The following is a 17,422-nucleotide window of genomic DNA, read 5'->3' as shown; positions in this document are numbered from 1 at the left end:
GCAGTATGTTCTAAATGGTTCTAGGACTAGTAGTAGCCAAGGATGCAGTATGTCCTAAATGGTTCTAGGACTAGTAGTAGCCAAGGACACAGTATGTCCTTATTTTCATAATCTCTGACTGAAAGTAGGGGAATGGGCTTATTATTGGTCAATTATATAGCTTTTGCTGGCATTTCTTTCTAACTGCAATATATAATGGTGGGCTTATTACCAAGCATGGGCTGATTGGAAGATAAATATGGTACCTTTTTTACTTTGATAAGATTTAATGGTAACATTTGGAATGTTGGGTGTTGTTACCTTCATATGAAGTCATGCTGAATTAAGCATACTTATTTGAAGTACACATGTATAACATTTCACCTGGTATACGTCTCAAGTTTCCTGTTGTTTATTATGTGATTACAATTTTTAGCTGGAGAGATCGCAAGATGGCTTTTCTGTGGTGGCCGATTACTTTGGAAGAGGTGTTTTCAATAAGGTAAATAGGTGTTTTTTTGTAGTATATATGTGTGAAAAGAAATGTTGCTTCAATGATGGAGTGAAATTGAAAATCTATGGAATCAATTCTGATGATGGAATCTCATAGTCAGTGGTCTTGGAAAATTTCTTACTCAAGTTTCTTATGTTCTCTTGAAAATATAAATATCAAAGTTGAGAATTTTTTGAGATCCAAGAAAGTTCAAAACTTTTAAATTTCCTGAAGAAAATTTATTAATGTTCAGATAATTGTCTTATTACAGGTTGGACATAGTTACATTATGGAAGTGACATTCTAATTACCTTTGATCAACTCATAAGTTGAATTTTGATTTCCATCACTTGATCTTGGTTTGGTGGTTAGTATAACTTGTCGTGTGAATCGGGATGAGGGGGCCAGATAATTGAGTACGTTCGCTGTTGCTGCTTAAAGCCTGACTTGAGCATCATGTTAAACGATTCTCAAATATATTGAGAGCACTTCAGTTGATATTAGCGATTATACAATCAATCTGATTATATGTTTCATGATGTGTTTTTCTGTGTTTCACAGGTGACAATAATAACGGATTCTCCGACTAGACAAAAAGGCGGGGCTGGAACCAGTTATCCCTCAAAACATCTATAAGGACATCTTTTAATTAAACAAGACTTGCTACATTACTTTAATGAATTCATGGCTGGTATCCTGTGCCCAAGACTTGCGGCATCTGTTAATGAAAACACATCATGCCCTGTGCCTATCAGGGATGGCTGTTTGAGTGTAATGAGAACTCATCATGTCTGCTTCTCCAATGTTTACAAGACTAGTCGCATCTTTAAAATGTGAAGAAATCTTGGTTACTCACTTGTGCCAACAAGACTACTCACATTACGATGAGAATACCTTATTGCTGTTCTCCGAGGAGAACCCTCGGGGTCAGGCTGGTGACCTCATACAACATCACTTCCAATCCGGCAAACCCTTGCTATCTTGTTTAAAAGAATCTGCTGTCCACTGTGCTGTCTGACTTAGTGTTCTTTGTATATTGAATTCTTGCCATGTTACTACCCAATATTTACTTGACTCTTTGTTTTTTTGTTGACAAAAAGACCTTATTGAAATTAAATTGGTAAACAGTTATCATCAGTATGTAAAATAGAGTGAAATGTTATTATGGAAGGCGTTCAAGTGCTAAAATAGGATATTTTGTTTTCATTTCAGACAAGTCTGAGCAGATGAACCTATATACATGAATAGGGAAACTATATTAAGTGCAATATATGTGTGTGTAGGTGTGAACATTAACATGCTAGAGTAACCTTAAGTTCGGTATTTCCTCAATGATAAGTCCATGTTCAGTACCATAATGATTCTGTAATAAGCCCAGGGGTCCACTTTAAAATGGGAGTTCAGAGGTTGAGGATGGGTCTATTGAATGGATAAGGATTATATTAAAAACTAACTTAAAAAGGTGGTGGGCGGGATAATACCAGACATGGGCTTATTGACAGATAATTCGGTAATAAGCCCACCAATTATAAAACGGAAGAAAACTTAAATGTATAAATGTTCTTCTTGTTAAAGATTTTTTTTTTTTTTTTTTTAAATTAAGTTTTCACAAGCAAAAAACTAAAAATGGAGGGGCATTGTAGATGTTGTGGGCAAAATTCCAAAATTTAGATGGTGTTTACACAATCCTTCACTTTGGAGAAAACACTTGTTTTTGAAGTTCAATTGTTGTTTTGTTGTAACTGTTAATTTGTTTATACTAATGTCCTGTGTGTCACTTCTGTTTTCTGTTATTTTACAAAGGCACTGTCATGATTGTTGGTTTATTATTTCATATGCGAGTAATTAGATACCAAGGTACGTTTGGCTACAGAGTAGACTTTTACATGCTTAACTGTTTTTGGTTTGTTAGCTGTCGTTATTCTTACAGTGTGTTTGCTTGAAATTATATAGCTTACATCTACTATGCAAACTGGTCCAGTCATAGAATTTACAATTAATACACCATAGACAATAGGTCTATTAGATATAGATTTCTTATAGACCAGCTGAAAATTTGATAGACCATAGCTTGACCAAGAAAAGTTTACTTATTTTTATGCTTGGTAACACAAAATTAAATAAATCATTTATGTGCTAATATAATAAAGAAAGATAAGGAATTGAACAAAACACCTTTTCCCCCCACGACAAATCATACCAATGAATCAAACACATCATATAAAATAACTTTATAGACAAATTGGTCTATGAAGTAAATATTGTCTATGAGTTGTCTCCCCTTTCTTTAAGTACGCCAAAATGTTATGTCACAATTTTAACTTCGGCTTGGAGGATAAAGATTTTAGATCCTTGTACCACTGCCAAAAAACTGTAACAATGAATTGGAAACCTTTTTTGGCATGGAAAAAAAAATCTTGAAAAGAAACCCTTACCTTGCAAAATATTATGAAAACTTAAGAAATGAAATAAAGATATCAACATAAGTTTCTGAGATTAAAAATGGAATGGGGCCAGATCTGGATTCATACCCAGGATCTCCAATTAAATGATGGCCACTCTTACTAACAGACCTACCTGATCAGTAGTAATTTCCCGGCCTAGTTCCACTACAGTCATGTCCAAAACGGAATTAAGGGGAGGTAACTATGTATGGATACAAACGATGATGGAATTCCTTAGCGTTGTGCCTTAAGTGGGACAAGGATCCCAAATCAAATTTTCACATTTGAGTTGAAGCCGGTTATAGCTGCATACAAGTGTTCCCAATGATAATGATTACAGTGTTGTATTGTACAGCAAATCGGCCAAAACTGTTGCTAGGGTTGATTTTGGCTGAACAGCTGTGAAATTCAACACTTTAATATACATGAATAAGTATCAAATACTCTAATTATTTTCATGGGGATCTAATGTGAGGTGACAATTACAATCTGAGGCTCTTTGAAATCCAGGAAGGTTTTACGAAACGTTCCTGAAACTCGAACCATGAACTCTTAACCCTTTCACCCCTAAAATGTATGTAACTTTAGTAGACTCTCCCATGCATACATTGCTCTGGAAGAGTCCTTATGGTCTACAGTGGTGAAAGGGTTTATTACATACAGACAGTTCGCTCATTGAGCCATTTGATCATCTGAGAGAATGCTATTATATTCTTTGAGAAGGTCACATAGGAAGATTGAAAAGAGCCTATGATTGTAAAAATATTACTTTAAATTGTGACCATATTATTTTTGCTTATATATACATGTTAAGATAGGTGATGCAATCACAAACAGTTGATATCATTTCAAGAGCAAAATGTGAAAACAATTTGAACTCAAACTTTTAACATTTTAGTTACAAATGAGAAATGACATGAGAAAGTGTGTATTGTATTCCGTTGTTTTTGTCAGTCCTTGTCATTGAATGTCCCTAGTTATCAAAATATTTTTTCTGTGATATCATGATACAAACCAAATTGTATTATCATCAAAATTATCTAAATAAAAAATTGAAGATCCGTTGTATCTTATCTTTGTATTTTAAACACTGTATGTCATGTTTTCTTGTCACTTTTTTTGGTGTCTTTAATACAATCCGCAAAATTCTACTCGCCCATAAACTTTTTGCCGACATTAAAATATATAAATAAATCAACGAGGTAATTTGTTTTAATGGTTCTTTTCATTATTTCTGTGTCTTGAGCACGATCCACAAATTCTACTGAGCCACAAAATATTTGCTGATGTTAAAATAAATGAATAAAATCGATGGTAGAAAGCAGTTCAGTGTGGAATAACTTTATTTCTTGTTATAATATCATTTTTTTTTACCAATGTCCATGTAAATTATGTGTTGTTATACGCCAAAGATATGATATTAGTTTTATTAATTTTACCAGTGAAATGAATGGTTTCACAGTGAAAATAAAACTTTTAGAGTTTTTCTTGTTTCATATCATCATTAACGTTAACAGATATGCATTTCAATTATTACATTAACGTTAAAAGCAGCAAAGTAAAATATTTTATCAATATTCAGACAGAGACTGTGTGGTTCCCATCGTTTCCGCTACATTACCTTGTTTCAGAGCTAAACGCTGTTAGACTCGCCTTCAGACTGAGGGACTATATGAAACACATTGTTTCCACTGTATATCACACTATCCATGTGTGATTCTCGGCATTTAAGACTTATATAAGTATCACAGTTCTCCACTACCGTCCTCCTCTCCAACGCTATCTTGCTCTGGATCAGGAACTTCTGACGACGCGGAAGACATCCTGGCAACATGGATTACGTTTTGGAATAAATCCTCAGAATCTGTATCCTCTCTGTTGTCGTTTCCTTCCACCTCGGGGATCTGTTCCCCTGCGATACTATTATCTCCAGCCGTCTGGCTTTCTGTGGTTGTTGAATTATAATCGTCGTCCCCTCCCGTAATATTAGTCTTTCTTGTGTGGTTGATCGTATCGTAAGCTTCTTCCATCTCTTCAATTGTTTCTAAGGAATTGTTAAGTAGTCTTCCATCGTTATGTTTTGCTGTTTTGCCGGATTTAGTAATATTGTGAAATTGGTACCGTGATATTTCAGTTTTGTCATGTTTATCCATAGTGTGAGTAGTTTCGTTTATGGCGTCTTGTGTGACATTTCCTATGCTATTATCACTAGTGTCACCACTTGTATGTCCGGTATCGAATTCTTTAGTTAAAGAAGAATTGCCTCTGTCCTCGTTTAGAAAGTTAGAATAGTTTAATTTCTGCGTCATATTTTGGACGTAAAAGTCGTTTTCAGTTTCGTTACTTGGCAATTGTTCGATATTTTCAGATATATATTCCTCTGTATTTTCAATTGCACTTTTAAAGGTAAATCTTTTATTTAGAATCGTGTTGTTATGTTCAGAGTTATTTCGTTTTTCTTGAACAATTTTGTGCCCTGATCCATTCTTGTTTGTTGGATATCCCTTTTTTGGCATGGAGTTTGGAATTTCATTCACCGCGCTATGATCCAATCCTTCAAATGGATTCGGGATTTTCCGTCCCGGAAGAAAGCACTCTGGCTCCCGTCTACATTCCGGCCCACACCACCACCCGTAGTCACAACACTGACATATGACGTCATGCGCGTAACAGACGACGGAAGCCCACGTGCAACAGCCGTCATAGTTACCACAGCAACCCCAGTCTGAGCCGTATAAATGCCAACCGTCTTCGTTCGGACAGGCCGAATTACTAAAACAACGAAACAATAGCATAAATCAAATCTGTTCAAATAAAATTAAAAATTAAGGCACGTCTTTTAATGACCTTAGCCGTTACAAGTCCTTTATGTAACATATGTCTTATAATGATTTTAAAAGAATATTGAAGTATTACCAATCAACACTTTTAAACAGTGCAGCATTCATCGTTTCAGAAAGAATTTTCTGTGTATCTTCGAACAAGCACATACTCTTATTGTTTTCTTACCCTCAGTGGAAACATTGCAGTTTTCCATGTTTATGAAGTTATTGCGTTAATGCATCTTTGCTATGGCAGAGCATGTTCTAATAATCAGGCTCGATGCATGCGTCTTATTGACAAATGCACTATACAGACGAACTTTTCTATGAAAAATGAACGCAAGACATATACATATGATTGGTGCTCGAATTGGCAATAGCTAAAGTATGTCAGAAATGAATTACACTGCCCATACAACTGTTTTATTCTTCTACGACCCACAGGTGTTGCTAGGGGCCGAACAGATGGAAATTTAAATTGGTCTAATTTACTACTGCTACCGAAGGGCATATATGGAAGCATATGAATTTCACAAATCGGAGGAGTAACCATTAATTTCAAACTAATGAGCAGTAAAGTGTGTATATTATAAACCTTGCTAATACACAGAAGAAATAGTATGGCCATCCATAGCAAGGCTATAGGAAACCTCGGGAACTAAGAAATCAACCAGCAGAGTCTACCTCCTTGTATCAATAAAATTTGTTAATAGACACAGTTAGCCGAAAATGAATTACACCGCTCCTTATACTTATTTCGTCCTTCTAGGACTCATCGATGAGGTTTGAGGCCAAAAAGGCAATTCACTAACGGTCATAGACATAGCGACCAAATCTTTATAATGGCAAGCATTGAAGTCCTTTAGTTGGATAACAAGTACTTATGACGACCGTCGAGGCGTGCACTATACCTGCAGTTGTGTCGGGCACATGACCGGAGTTCTGCACGACTCTTCACGTTCCTCTTGTTTCGTAACAAAACTAAACCTGAAATATAAAGACATATGAAAATAATAAAAGCATACGTTCAAAAGCACATTTTGTGGGTGTGTGGGTGTGTGGGTGTGTGTGTGTGTAAATTCGTGAGTTGAAACAGGAGACTTGTTTTTATACATTCTGTTTTTCGTGTCCATTTTCGACGATGATGGGTGTTATATTATTGTGTGTGAAATGTAAACTGGTATGAAAGAGTATGAGGAATTACCAAGAATACCAAGAATAAAAAGCACTGCATCATACAGCTGTTTCATAAAAAAATCACCAGCAGAAAATACCACCTTGTATCTAGAAAGTTGAACGTATTACACATTTAAGTTGTAAACAATACGCGGAAGTCAATTGCTGCCGGTGGCAAAAATAAAGAGACGGAAACAAATTTGAACTATACAAAATAGGGCTAATACGTCAATGGAAAATAGATTAGACACATAAAATGGCTTAATGATCCCCGTACCACTACTAAAAATTGTAACTATAAATTGGAAACCTTTTGCAGGCATAACAATAGATGTGAGAAATCATCTCCATACCATAAAACGAAAAAGAAGAAGATATAAACAACAGTGTATATATGAACCCTGGACCTCCGATCACAAAAAAAGTTGTCCCAGTCCCAGCAGGCCAGTCTGTCCTACTGCAGTCTCTGGTGTTTTGCCCGGAATGGGACAGGTATCCTTAACATTTACATACTCAAAGCGTGTATTACGTTTCTATGGGTAAACAGTGGAAACAAATGATCATTTCAGTAAATAAAGTGTTTGTGGATATATCATAAATCATAGATATAGGGTTATACATGCATTTTTTTTACCTTTATAAAGGTGTGAAACACAGATCCGTTTATCGAATCACAAAGCACCATTAGCCTTTTCTATGAAGACTATAGTCAAGTGTAATGGTCGTAAGCATGATCCGATATGCAAATAAGCTATTGTGTGATATGGAGGTAGGTTTTCTAAATTATGCTATTGTGTGATATGCAGGTAGGTTTTCTAAATTATACTATTATGTGATATGGAGGTAGGTTTTCTAAATTATGCTCATAACTGTGCCTTGAGTTTTCATTGCCACTAAACAACTCTGTTCTCAATTTGAGGACGTGTCATTACTTGGTTTGACCTAGACCTACAGTTACATGGCGGATGAAACAAAAGATGCCCACCCTTCCTGAATACCTAATCCTATTCTTTTAGTTATTTCAGTTTGAATTTGAATTATGTCCTTATAAAAAACCACTGTAGTATATTTTCTTCTCCTTTAAATTAAAGGAAAGCTGCATTGGGAATCACCGCTCTAACCAGGTGAAACAACATCACTATTCAGGGATTTCGATATATCCTCGAAAGTATGTTCAAAACTCCAAAAAATGAGCGCTGACTGTTGGGTTTTAATGGATAGACACATTTTACATCAACATTGACAGTCGAAATTTAAGGGAAATTTAAATTTGGCTCTTAAAAAAAATGCTCAATGTCAAGGGTCAACTAGACTACATACATACCTGTTTTAGGATACGGCGCTTCCGTTGTAAAGCATACGAAAGCCGACAGCAATAAGAACTGAGTCGTCCCCATCTATGAAAGAAACAAATGCTACATTTATACCGGAGATTTGTAGAGTTTTATAATCTTTAAAATGTAGCAAAAAAATAAAATAAAAATATTCTTTGAATTTCTGATAAATATTGTTCTAGAATTCAAATTGATCGTCAGAGGCAAAACAATGAAAATATTCACATTTTAACAATATATGTATATTGGAAAGCATTTGATTTGAAATATGATCGATCATGTAACTCAGCGCCAAATCCGTACATATTTCATATAAATGTAGTTAGATATGATGTAAATATTTTGTAATAGGATTCTCCACTTACCTAGGTTATTCCATCGGTGACAAAGCATCCGAGATCACAAAAATCCTTTGGATTTGAATGAATTCAAACATGCGCAATAACAGAGGTTTCATTCATTAGGAATTAGCCAATGCGCCAATAATGTATACGATTCTGATTTTCTGACTCAAAGTATGTGTTTGCACTTCACACAATCTAGCATTCTCCTCAAAACAAAGAACTCTGTATTTACATTAACTCCACTGCACAAGTAAACCATTCTGCTATGTAATTGCCTGTTCCTGTATAAACATCCTTCTTATAAGTTGTTTACAAGCAGACTATGTTATACTTAAAATTAGAACGGACTTTTTTCGAGAATCAAACACTCCAGAATACCTGCGTAGAAGTTTCATATATATATATATATAACTGTCTTACTTACAGTTGTGTAACGTCTTACAGGAAATTGACATCAGTTTGTGGCGCAAGTGAAACAATCCACATGGCGTTATTTTTTATGTTTTGATTAATTTTATTATATTCCAAAACGGAAGTCGTATTTATAAAGATCAGATAAGGTCAATATGTCTGACCTTTGACCTAATATCAGGTGATACCATTTTGTGATATCAGGCAGCAGTTGAATACATGGTCCTGCTTTATTATGCAGTAATAAGAAGCTGGCAAATTGATTACCTCAATGGCAACACTAAGAGGTTTTCATGTATTTTATGTATCTGATCTACAGGCAAACTTTGTACCTTTTATGAGTCATGCGTTAAAAAACAGTTTTGGAACTTATTGAAGTATCATATATACAAATGTGATTTTGTTAATTTGTCAAAAAAATAAATTGGTTAGATATTTGTTTGCTTGTGACAGCATCATATCATTATATATTAAAATGTTCATTTATTATGACATCATGTTTATTGTGAATTTTGAATCTCTTTAAATCAAGCTGTTTCCTAAAGACCTGCTAAAGAGCAGAAAGAACTTGGGACTATTCCACTGTTTGAAATGGATCTAAGCGAACTTAGAACCAGCTTGATCGCCCCTTGCTTATATCATCTGTAGTTCTCTTTCTGATGGTTTCAATTAAACCGAGGAGTCCATGTCGGTCACCAATGGCTCATGTCAAAATGTAAATATCTTTGACATGAAGGACAATGGAACTCCCTAACAAGATAAGGTGACACATTGAGAATCCACAATTAAAGTGTTAGGCCATAGTTTTTATCTTGAGTGTTAGTCGTAAACTGATAGACACTTCATCACGCCTACTTGACTCATCATATGTGGCTTGTTACACGATACACCAAGTCCTTATCAATTGTTATTTGTAAAAATAACAACATTACAACCTCGTCAGTTTGTATTGTCACTTAAGACGGCTACATCCTCATCAAATGTAAAATAACACAGCCACAGTATCATGTATTATTACTTGATCATACCCCGAAATAATGCATACAAAATATATGGTATCATCTACACATAAAATTATGACCTCGTAATTTTATTCAATGTAACATAAATGTTTTTCTATACACAGTCGGTTTAAGAGACCATTGGAAGTGGTTAACTGTACCACGCCTACATAGCAGAGAAAATTTCTAAGTGTTTTACATAATGGGCGACACTTATACCCCATAGTCAAGTGTATACTATTGGATAATTAATCCTTTACAGCGTCAGACTTCCCGACGTTTAAACATTTTTATATTACAGTTTATTATTTTTTTCATATTATTCCCGACAAGTGATTGGCCATGAGTGCATCACGTGTCCACCGATAAAAAACCGATATTGACTTAAAGCGCGTGATTTTTGTTGAAGGACTGTCTGTTTCTAAAAATAGAATTATGACTAGAAAATTGCATTTTAAAACAGGTTTATCATATTTTTTTATATCTATATCTATTACTATGAATTAAGAATGCTAACAAAGATAAGTAAATGAATATTAAGGGTGTTAAAGTGTCCAGTCATTCCAGGCTAGGTCCAGGTAAGGTCCAGGCAAGGTCCAGTCAGTCCAGGCAAGGTCTAGTCAGTCCTGACAAGGTCCAGTCAGTCCAGTTTAGTGGTAAAGTAAGGGAAGGTAAAGGTCTAGGCAAGGTCCAGGTAAGGTCCAGGCAAGGTCCAGTCAATCCAGGTAAGGTCTAGTCAGTCCAGGCAATGCCCTGTCAGTCCAGTTTAGTGTTAAAGTAAGGGAAGGTCAAGGTCCAGGCAAGTCCAGGTAAGATCCAGGCAAGGTCCAGGTAAGATCCAAGCAAGGTCCAGTCAGTCCAGGCAAGGACCAGTCAGTCAAGACAAGGTCCAGTCAGTCCAGTTTAGTGGTAAAGTAAGGGAAGGTAAAGGTCCAGGCAAGATCCAGGTAAGGTCCAGGCAAGGTCCAGTCAGTCCAGGCAAGGTCAAGTCAGCCCTGACAAGGTCCAGTCAGTTCAGTTTAGTGTTAAAGTAAGGGAAGGTAAAGGTCCAGGCAAGTCCAGAGAAAAGTCCAGTCACAGTCTAGTCAGTCTAGGCAGGCCCAGTCAGTCCAGTTTAGTGTTAAATTAAGGGAAGGTAAAGATCCAGGCAAGACCAGGGAAAAGTCCAGTCACGGTCCACTCATGATCCGTGCAAGATCCAGGTTGATAAGGTCCATCCGAGGGATCTAGAGTGGACCTACAATACATATATATATATATCGAGTGAAGAGTGTGAAAAATGCATTTTAAAACAGGTTTATCATATTTTTTTTATATCTATATCTATTACTATGAATTAAGAATGCTAACAAAGATAAGTAAATGAATATTAAGGGTGTTAAAGGGTCCAGTCATTCCAGGCTAGGTCCAGGTAAGGTCCAGGCAAGGTCCAGGTAAGGTCCAAGCAAGGTCCAGTTAAGTGTTAAAGTAAGGGAGGGTAAAGGTCCAGGCAAGATCCAGGTAAGATCCAGGCAAGGTCCAGTCAGTCCAGGCAAGTTCTAGTCAGTCCAGACAAGGTCCAGTCAGTCCAGTTTAGTGGTAAAGTAAGGGAAGGTAAAGGTCTAGGCAAGGTCCAGGTAAGGTCCAGGCAAGGTCCAGTCAATCCAGGTAAGGTCAAGTCAGTCCAGGCAATGCCCTGTCAGTCCAGTTTAGTGTTAAAGTAAGGGAAGGTCAAGGTCCAGGCAGTCCAGGCAAGGTCAAGTCAGCCCTGACAAGGTCCAGTCAGTTCAGTTTAGTGTTAAAGTAAGGGAAGGTAAAGGTCCAGGCAAGTCCAGAGAAAAGTCCAGTCACAGTCTAGTCAGTCTAGGCAGGCCCAGTCAGTCCAGTTTAGTGTTAAATTAAGGGAAGGTAAAGATCCAGGCAAGACCAGGGAAAAGTCCAGTCACGGTCCACTCATGATCCGTGCAAGATCCAGGTTGATAAGGTCCATCCGAGGGATCTAGAGTGGACCTTCAATACATATATATATATATCGAGTGAAGAGTGTGTACGACACATTCAATGGCTCAAGCTCAGATCGATCAGATTAAACAAGAAGACATCAGCGTTACAGACATTTTAACCAACAGGTTCGTTTGTCGTGTCAGTCTTACACAGGAAGTCATCATCAGAAAACTTGTGTGATTGAACCGAACTTTAATCGTATACGCGACTGTGTATCTATGATACAATACTATTTATCCATTACCAATGGTGGTCATCCTGTTTAATCCAATGTTATGTTTCAGTTTATAATTCTATAATGACCGAAAGTGAGCGTATCACATCGATTGGGTAAGACCCAACACTTGTCATCGAAGGCACACAGACCCGACTTATTGACAGTGTAAACGTACAGTTGATGTTTATCGCTTCTAATCGAATTCATTTGACACATTTTAATCTTGTTTTCGAATAAACAGTCTCTATACATTTCGTGCCTTAGATCACGTTTAATGGTTGTCTTTGCGACACCTTTAGCTACATGTTTCTCTTCCGTATCGTTTTATAGGACGACGAGATTTTCAATTTCTGTTTGTGTTCGCACAGAATAGACGTAAGGGTACATTTTAGCGCGATACATATCGTCATACACGTCTGGACATTGGACGTGGTATAGAAGACTGTCTATGGCTGTCATGAGTAACTTTATCCCATCTTTATATCTAGGTATATCTAGGTTTAAGGTACTCTTAATAAAACTCGTACATGATACATTTGGACAGATCTAGAATGGTCTGTCCAACATACACGGGTTTGTTCAGTACTAGTTTGGCTTTGTCGTTTTGAATGGCCACTAAATCTTCGTTAAAGATCGTGAATCTTTGAAATGAAGGTCTTGCCACATACTTTTTGAACTTTCTATCCGTGTGTGCCAGCTTGATGTCGACTCTGGAGCGCATGTTCTCCATCGTCTAACCAAATACGGCATGGTTCATGAGCTTGAAGAAGTCTTTCTCAAACTCGTTCTTACATGTCGCTCTTTTAGATGTATTGAATTGTATGTATGATTGTAACCAAGGTTTTTGTTTGAATTCTAGGATTCTGTGGATTTTGGTGATTTTTAAACCTAATTTCACGTACAACTGCAGATTTCTGTAATTGCAGATATATTTCGTCTTGTTTTCTAACGTAGGAATCAGTTTTTCTGTCGGTACGCGCCCTTGTAATTTGTAATCGGTGTGTTTAGGGTTAGAATGTAAACGTTTCCATAGCTGTTTACTGGTTGGAGATAACTCTCCATCGGAGACTTTCTTTCGTTCCGGTGCGAGAGGGTAATCGGAATGGCTGTCGTGAAGTTCGTCTGGATATTCCAGATCTACTTCAAGTACGTACCCCAAGTCTCCGTCTTTGGAGACTTTGGTAATATCAAATGTTTGCGGGTTTTCAACCCAACGAAACCCTCCCACGGGTAATGGTTCTGACATGGCCTTCCCATACAAGTTATTACAATCGGTATACATGATGTACGAGTGTGGTTGAGAAAGGTCGTATGTTTCTGGAATGTAAGGATTGTTAGCTTGAGTGTATTTGTTTGATATCATGCTAACACCACCTCTCACTCCGTTTTCAAAGAAGAGATACATGTCTGGATCTCTGACGAGTTCTTACCTCACTCCTGTCATTTTCAAGACTGCACTCCAAGCCAGACCTGGACTGGTATAGAAGTGAGCCGCATCTAGCCCATAATATTCCAGACATATGTCTCTGAAGTTCTCAAAGACGTCCGCCAATAACAGCACGCCCTTCTTGAGATAGAGATCGTGATACTGACCGAGGTCTCGAATGTTCAGTTTCTCCCACACATTCTGCGCATGCGCGTAATCGGTATCTGATACGTGCGATTTAGTCAACGAACTATAGAATTTCTCATTTGGTGGGAGCCTTTGTTAGGAAAACCGATCGGCGTTGTCCACGTACTCGTAGGGATATACGCCTTTCCTTAGAAGCAATTTGGCTTCTGATTCTGTAAACTCCCTAGAGAAGTTTTTGAATTTCGTCAAACCCTTTTTGTTTGGCTAGATTTTCAGTCAGAGTCAGTCTAGACTTTGAGACATGAACTGAAACGAATCTATGAATCTAATATCACCCAGGCTGAACGAAATGACTTTTCTGTATTGTTCGGAATACAATTGATATTACGATCTTTAAATTTGCCTAGGATTTCCGTCAGGATGTGAGCATAGAAACCTTTTAAATTGTGAAAAACACAAGGTATGTGAGTGGGATATGTATACTTCAAATTACATTCGTTATGGACAGCACCGCGAAATTTACCACTAAAATGACAGTGGTCTCGTACTACAGCACTATCGTCTGTGAAATGTTTACCACAGATGTGGCATCGATTACTCTCCATAAAAGACTGCTCGTCCTGAAGAGACATGACTAGCGGTTCTGGGTGACCTAAACTATCTTTTCTTTTTCTTCCTCTATGATGCATTCCAAAAGCTTTTTGCAAACGTTAGCCCCCCTGTAAATGACGGGTGGTTTGGTATATCTGTCTTCCATACATACGACTTGATATCCAAGTCCACAGGGTTCGAACTTTGTATTCTTAGTCGTGCTGGAATGGTCTGGGTTTGGTTCACAAGAATCCGTTTTCTCTACAAATGTTTCAAAATCAGCATAGATGACGAATTTGTTTCTGAAAGTCCTGAAACGATAAGAGAGCATCGTCTGCACTTGGAAATTCCACTCTCTGTGTCTTGTGATTCGAACACAGCTCTATGTGCTTGTTCAAAACTATGCTACTCGTGCAACCTTGCAAACAATGATGACAAAAAATAGGTTTGACCTTTCACCTTTTTCGTTCTACTCAAAAATGCGTTCAAATTTGGAATGAGACAGTAATGTGTTTTTACGTCTTCTTGCAAAAATGGTAGGTTAACATGATGATGCGACTGTTTCGTCTTCGTCACATACATGGGATAAACGGTTTTATCCTCGATCGTAACACGTTTACTGACACATGGTTCTGTGCTTCAAATTTCTGAATTTGAGAGATTGAGACGGGATACTTGATACCCGTCATGTCTAATCATTTTCGTATTTCTCATAATAAAAACGCGTTCGGGTAAGGTGTCTACCGGGTGGAGAGACGCCAAAACCGACCATAGGAAGCACTTTTCGTCACGATTAAAGACATTGATCAAATGGTGTGTACGAAAAGTCGATGGAGTCGGTATGTAAGAGGACTCATTCAGGGGTGATTAGTTTGCAATGTGTATTCTTAACTTGATTATTTTCTTGAACACCCATCCAGACCCACGTCGAACAATTCATCAAACGAGGCAAACATTTTTTGATAAGCTTCGTTGATATCGTGTTCTAGACCCGATTCGTTTAACATTAATACATAATTACTTGTCAAGAAATATATTGCCTTCTCGATCATCCTTCTCCAACGATACACGAATGTTCAAGTACCATTTAATCCATTCAAACTATCACATACATTTTCCATCACCTCCGCTATTGAGCTAGTAAAAAAAGGTGATTATGTCACTATTGTCATCGAAATTCGGGAAAATGTTTCTAACAATAGCATTTCCTCCTAAACTCACATCGTCCAAATAGATGCAAGATGCAACGAATATGTCCTCCTGATATAGATGGTGGTGATTGTGCATCGAAAGGTCCTGGCAGCGGCGACTGTACGCCGGATGGTCTCGGCAGCAGCGACTGTACTTTGGAAAGTCCCGTTAACGGCGACTGTATGTTGGAAGGTCGCCGTATTTGATCTTGCAATGGTACTGGAGACCTCACTTGATGAAACGTGATTTCTCTCATGTTTCGTCTAAATACGTCAAATGTGTCGTAACACAAAATTATCTTTTTGGGGGATTCGCTAAACATACCACCGGCGTTCTCCAATATACGTTTGGTCCGGAAAGTTTTTCCAGAGCCTGATGCACTACGGACCATGATTCTACATGGGGATTGAAATTTCAGAAGACTCTCTCTAGTATACCACGCCATCGTTAATTGTAAAATGAAGACACAAATACAAAACTTTATTATTTACATTTAATTTCAGAAAATGTACTTTTTATGTATATAAATGTTTCTATACATCATGACTATATTTACAATTCGGCACAACAGGAAACGAATTCTGAAAGTATTCGTACACGTAATTGTCATTTTCTTCCAAGTTATTTCCAAATGGTCTTAATATAGACTCCATCGATACTCCTCTTCAACGATTCAACAGGTATTATAAGCAATAGTGACCACACACTCTCGATGTGTTACTCTGCAATCGCTTATCGTTGTAAGTGTTCGCTTCAAACGAAACATAACTAGGCAAACCTCCGTAACTATCGTGGAATTCCTTCTCGTCCTTAGATTCACAATAGAAGGCTAACCAACGTCTTCCCGGACTATCGCTATTGTCCGTATTGACGATGTAACCAACTGGAAATGGTTGTATTTCACTCGGTACTTCGTCACGAGCGTACACTCATATGACCTTTTTTCTCATTACAGAATCACAGTCTATGACGCAATGCAACTGTGAAGTATTCATGACAACACTATATCTCTCGCAGCGTTGATCCCGAAGTAGCCCGGATATTCACAGTAAATAACGCTAGACACCGCTGTAACCAGTGCCGTCCCAAAGATGACCTCTAGTCTGACGTTTCCTTGTTTGAATAAGGTGAGATATTGGTTGGTTTGGAAGGTAGGTTCTAACTCGAAGGTGTAGAGTGCATATCCTCTTGCAATGTCGTCCCTCTCTATGTCAGAACCGGCAAGGTTGAGCCATTTTCCCGTCGATTGTAACATGTTCCACAGAACGGAAATGGTGGTTTGACCACCGGTCGCACCGTACTTGAGTTTCCATCTATGTAGAGTCCTATAGATGTGACGTCATAAGGTTGGAAAAACCAGGGGTTCTGTTCGTAGTCACCGGTGGTAGCGGTGGCGTTTACAAATCCAACTACTACGAGATTTGGCCTCATGCCTTGAAATATATTATCATAAGTAAAGTTGTGTCGTTCCGATAGGAATGGTCATCTGCTTGATTATAGTTTGTGTAAATGGATATTTAGCATTGGTCACTTCTAGAGCTTGACTTTGTGCAAAGCTGACAGCCGGGTTGACCTTGACTTTGCCCACGCGCAGTCGAATGTCTTTAAACGATACCTTGTAATCGGCTGATGTAGTACCGGATAAGAGACAAAAACTTGGTTTTGATCGGTACAATTTAACGTTGACGTTGACTTGATTCAATAGATACCTATCAATCTTGAATAAATCATGATAGAGCGAGCCGACCACGTCTACCACTTTCCCACCTTCAAACATTTGAGCCCTTTCTTTCATCCATGTCTCCCTCATCGTCCTGACTCCATATCTGAGTAGTCAATTGGCTCGTCTTTGCTTCTTTACCA

At 37.7% G+C, this 17,422-nt stretch overlaps 2 protein-coding genes across 4 annotated transcripts in view; one reads left to right on the top strand and one right to left on the bottom strand.

The window, feature by feature from the left end:
- The window catches only part of LOC110451669 (vacuolar protein sorting-associated protein 11 homolog), a 41,222-nt gene extending 37,243 nt beyond the window's left edge, over nucleotides 1-3,979 (top strand). The window contains exons 27-28 of the mRNA XM_021499810.1: nucleotides 416-481; nucleotides 1,034-3,979. Coding sequence (XP_021355485.1) covers nucleotides 416-481; nucleotides 1,034-1,108 — 141 coding nt within the window. The 3' untranslated portion in view covers nucleotides 1,109-3,979. The remainder of the gene's footprint in view (nucleotides 1-415; nucleotides 482-1,033) is intronic.
- LOC110451655 (GATA zinc finger domain-containing protein 14-like) lies at nucleotides 2,043-9,082 on the bottom strand. Of its 3 annotated transcripts, none has more exons than XM_021499785.1 (4): nucleotides 9,017-9,082; nucleotides 8,239-8,311; nucleotides 6,650-6,725; nucleotides 2,043-5,688 (listed from the first exon to the last, which is right to left on the bottom strand). In XM_021499785.1, the coding sequence occupies exons 2-4, from the start codon at nucleotides 8,309-8,311 to the stop codon at nucleotides 4,662-4,664; spliced, it is 1,176 nt and encodes a 391-aa protein (XP_021355460.1). In that variant the 5' UTR covers nucleotides 9,017-9,082; the 3' UTR covers nucleotides 2,043-4,661. The 3 variants fall into 3 exon arrangements, with proteins under 3 accessions (XP_021355460.1, XP_021355459.1, XP_021355461.1); XM_021499784.1 differs by lacking the exon at nucleotides 9,017-9,082 and adding an exon at nucleotides 8,614-8,940; XM_021499786.1 differs by lacking the exon at nucleotides 9,017-9,082 and adding an exon at nucleotides 8,474-8,515.
- Between the last annotated feature and the right edge of the window lie 8,340 nt (nucleotides 9,083-17,422).

This window comes from Mizuhopecten yessoensis, unplaced genomic scaffold, assembly GCF_002113885.1.
Source record: "Mizuhopecten yessoensis strain PY_sf001 unplaced genomic scaffold, ASM211388v2 scaffold6163, whole genome shotgun sequence".
Classification (NCBI taxonomy): Eukaryota; Metazoa; Mollusca; class Bivalvia; order Pectinida; family Pectinidae; genus Mizuhopecten; species Mizuhopecten yessoensis.
This window is presented reverse-complemented; position numbering and strand designations above follow the sequence as displayed.

Excerpts from the sequence above, each read along its gene's own strand:
- LOC110451655 (XM_021499785.1), bottom strand. The coding sequence starts at position 8,311 with ATGGGGACGACTCAGTTCTTATTGCTGTCGGCTTTCGTATGCTTTACA. Across the intron at positions 6,726-8,238 it reads AGCGCCGTATCCTAAAACAG|GTTTAGTTTTGTTACGAAAC; the intron begins GTATGTATGTAG and ends TTTATATTTCAG. Across the intron at positions 5,689-6,649 it reads TGTGCCCGACACAACTGCAG|TAATTCGGCCTGTCCGAACG; the intron begins GTATAGTGCACG and ends TCGTTGTTTTAG.